The sequence below is a fragment of the Hydractinia symbiolongicarpus genome, chromosome 4, assembly GCF_029227915.1.
Source record: "Hydractinia symbiolongicarpus strain clone_291-10 chromosome 4, HSymV2.1, whole genome shotgun sequence".
In the NCBI taxonomy this organism is placed as follows: Eukaryota; Metazoa; Cnidaria; class Hydrozoa; order Anthoathecata; family Hydractiniidae; genus Hydractinia; species Hydractinia symbiolongicarpus.
Genome location: NC_079878.1, coordinates 17,261,327 through 17,263,928, shown reverse-complemented (window position 1 = coordinate 17,263,928; position 2,602 = coordinate 17,261,327). Strand labels below are relative to the sequence as shown.

The 2,602-nt window shown below is 47.3% G+C and overlaps 1 protein-coding gene across 1 annotated transcript; it reads left to right on the top strand.

The window, feature by feature from the left end:
* Positions 1–1,220: 1,220 nt before the first annotated feature.
* On the top strand, positions 1,221–1,853 carry LOC130642285 (uncharacterized). The gene has a single exon (XM_057449375.1). The coding sequence runs from the start codon at positions 1,221–1,223 to the stop codon at positions 1,851–1,853; it is 633 nt and encodes a 210-aa protein (XP_057305358.1).
* The last annotated feature ends 749 nt before the right edge of the window (positions 1,854–2,602 follow it).

The following is a 2,602-nucleotide window of genomic DNA, read 5'->3' as shown; positions in this document are numbered from 1 at the left end:
TATATAAAATAAACATGAGTGCATTCGGAACGACTCTAGACCCCTATGCAGAGATGAAGCAACTCTTTGGCATAAAGGGCTGAAAACAAAGGGTTCAGATAAGTCACATACCTTCAACCATCAACCAGAACAAGGACCTGCGTGTGGATATACCTAATATGACGGGGACAAACACGACACGTACGATCGTGTCAAACATTGGTAAAAGCCTAGTAAAGAACCTACGTATCACTTTAAACGGCAACGAAATTCAAAACATATCGGATTACAATATCCTGGCCGTATATAGGGACCTCTGGCTGCCAAAATTTGATAGGGACAACAACCTTGTTTTAGAGGGAATTAATCCTAACGATGGGACCATCAGGGCCCTGCAGGTCAAGGGAACCGGTCATGTGGGAACGGATGAGGAGAAAGCCGTGGCGGCATATGGCAACACTTTCTGGATACCACTAGGCAAGATATTTGAACTGACGAGGGACCTACCCTTTTATGCAGCGGACCTGTGCGACAGGCTACAATTCGTAATACATATTGCGGAACATGCTGACGTCATCAAGGATGGAGGTACGGGGTCAGGGGCAACGGCGAAAGCAGCCGATGCCGCGTACGGGATAAACAACATTCGGCTGGAATTTGACAAGCTCAGTCACGAAGGTCTCGCGAGCGCTGTGATGTCGAGGTATGCGAGATTGGCCCTGCCGTATGAAAGAATACTCCGTAGCAAGGTGCTTACTATAAAAAAAGCCGACACAAGTTATAACTTCCAAATTGACACCCCCTCAAAATCGTTTAAGGGTGTCTTGCTACTCTTCATAGACCCCGGAAAGGTGAAGGCTTAGGCTGGCGTTAACGAAACGTTTTATAACCCCGGGAAAGTTAGCGTCACTGTCCAGGGAGAGCCCAACAATTTGTACTCTCACGCGATGTTACCCAAGGATCATCTTGAACAGATTGTGAACCTCTTTGGTAGTCACGACTCGAACGTGACCATCGGGCAATTTTTCAATGAAAGGTATGCCCTCTTCATCGACTTTCGGGCGTCTACCGATCACCACCTCCATGGTAGCGAAAGGTCCCTATAACGTCTGTTCGATGGTATCACGCTGCAAATCACAAGGAAAGCAGACGGAACCGGAGATTTCATGGCCTACGTGTATTTGCTTCAAGACGGCCAGCTGAATGTCTTGGACGGTAGGTTTCATAGCGTGGATTACTAAATGACCACAACTCGTGTTTGTCCCCAAGGGCAAAAAAGAGTTAATATAGATGGACCCAAGATATGCCCGAAATGTAAACTTTCTATATCTTTGGACAATTTTAGGATCAAGGTAAACGGTCAACTAACAAAAATGTGTATTAAATGCCTGAACATAGCCAAGGCGTCACGGAAACGTACAAAGTGCTCCCATGAAAGGGTGAGGGCATACTGTAAGGAGTGCAAGGGAAGTGAGACTTGCCGTCATGAAAGACAGAGGGGACAATACGGGGACTGCGGAGGAAGTCAGATTTGCCCCCATCAAGGGGTGGGATCCAGGTGTAAAGAGTGCGGGGGTAATGGTATTTGGAAACATGGTAGGCGAAGAACAGAATGCAAAGAGTGTGGCGGCGGAAGCGTCTACCACCACCAAAGGATAAGATCAATATGCAAAGACTGTGGGGGTGGAAGCATATCTTATCATCAAAGGCAGAGATCCCGATGCAAAGAGTGTGGGGGTGGAAGCGTCTGCCACCATCAAAGGATAAGATCATTATGCAAAGACTGCGGAGGTAGAAGCATCTGCGGGCATGAAAAACAAAGGCGATATTGTGCCATTTGCGACCCTTCAGGGCATCTGGCTGGTGCTGTATGAAACCAAACCCGCTACGCCTTGAAGAAAAACAAGGAGCTCAGCTCCCGGGAGCATCTTGGGTGTGATATGGATACGCTGAGGGCCCATATTGAGATTCAGTTTTCTGAGGGGATGACATGGGATAACCATGGAGACTGGCAAATAGATCACAAGGTACCGCTCCGGTATCGAGAAAATTGGGATGCCCCATCGCTTGCAGAGGTAGCGAAAAGGCTACACTATACCAACACCCAACCTATGTGGGCAAGAGAAAATATATCCAAGAGCAACCGTTTCGTCTCAGAATAAAATGGCTACTCTTATGATCATGGCGGGGGGGGGGGGGGGGAGGGGCGCTAATCAAGGCCCTGGACTTCTCCCGAACGAATTTTCTATTTAGCAAACTCTCAGGGCACGGCGAGGCAGAGCGCAGGCGTCATGACAGTGCTATAGAAAGGCTTAACGAGGCCCAGGCGGAATGGATACGGAAGAGGCAAAAGAAACTTGACTGGTTCAACGAGGAAAAAGAGAGGCAAATAAAAGCAGGAAAAAGTTTGAGGGAGCTTGATGATTCTATGTATCAATTTTATATTGCCTCCGATAGAAAGGCTCCGCAATTGAAGGATTTCTACACACCCTCAAAAACCCCAAAAGAGGGTGAGTTAACATTCGTTGTTGGCTCCCTGTCCCTGCTAGGGTTCATTGCCTATAAATATTTGTAAGAACGCGTTTTTTTAACATGTATAATAGAGACATGTCAAAAACGCACG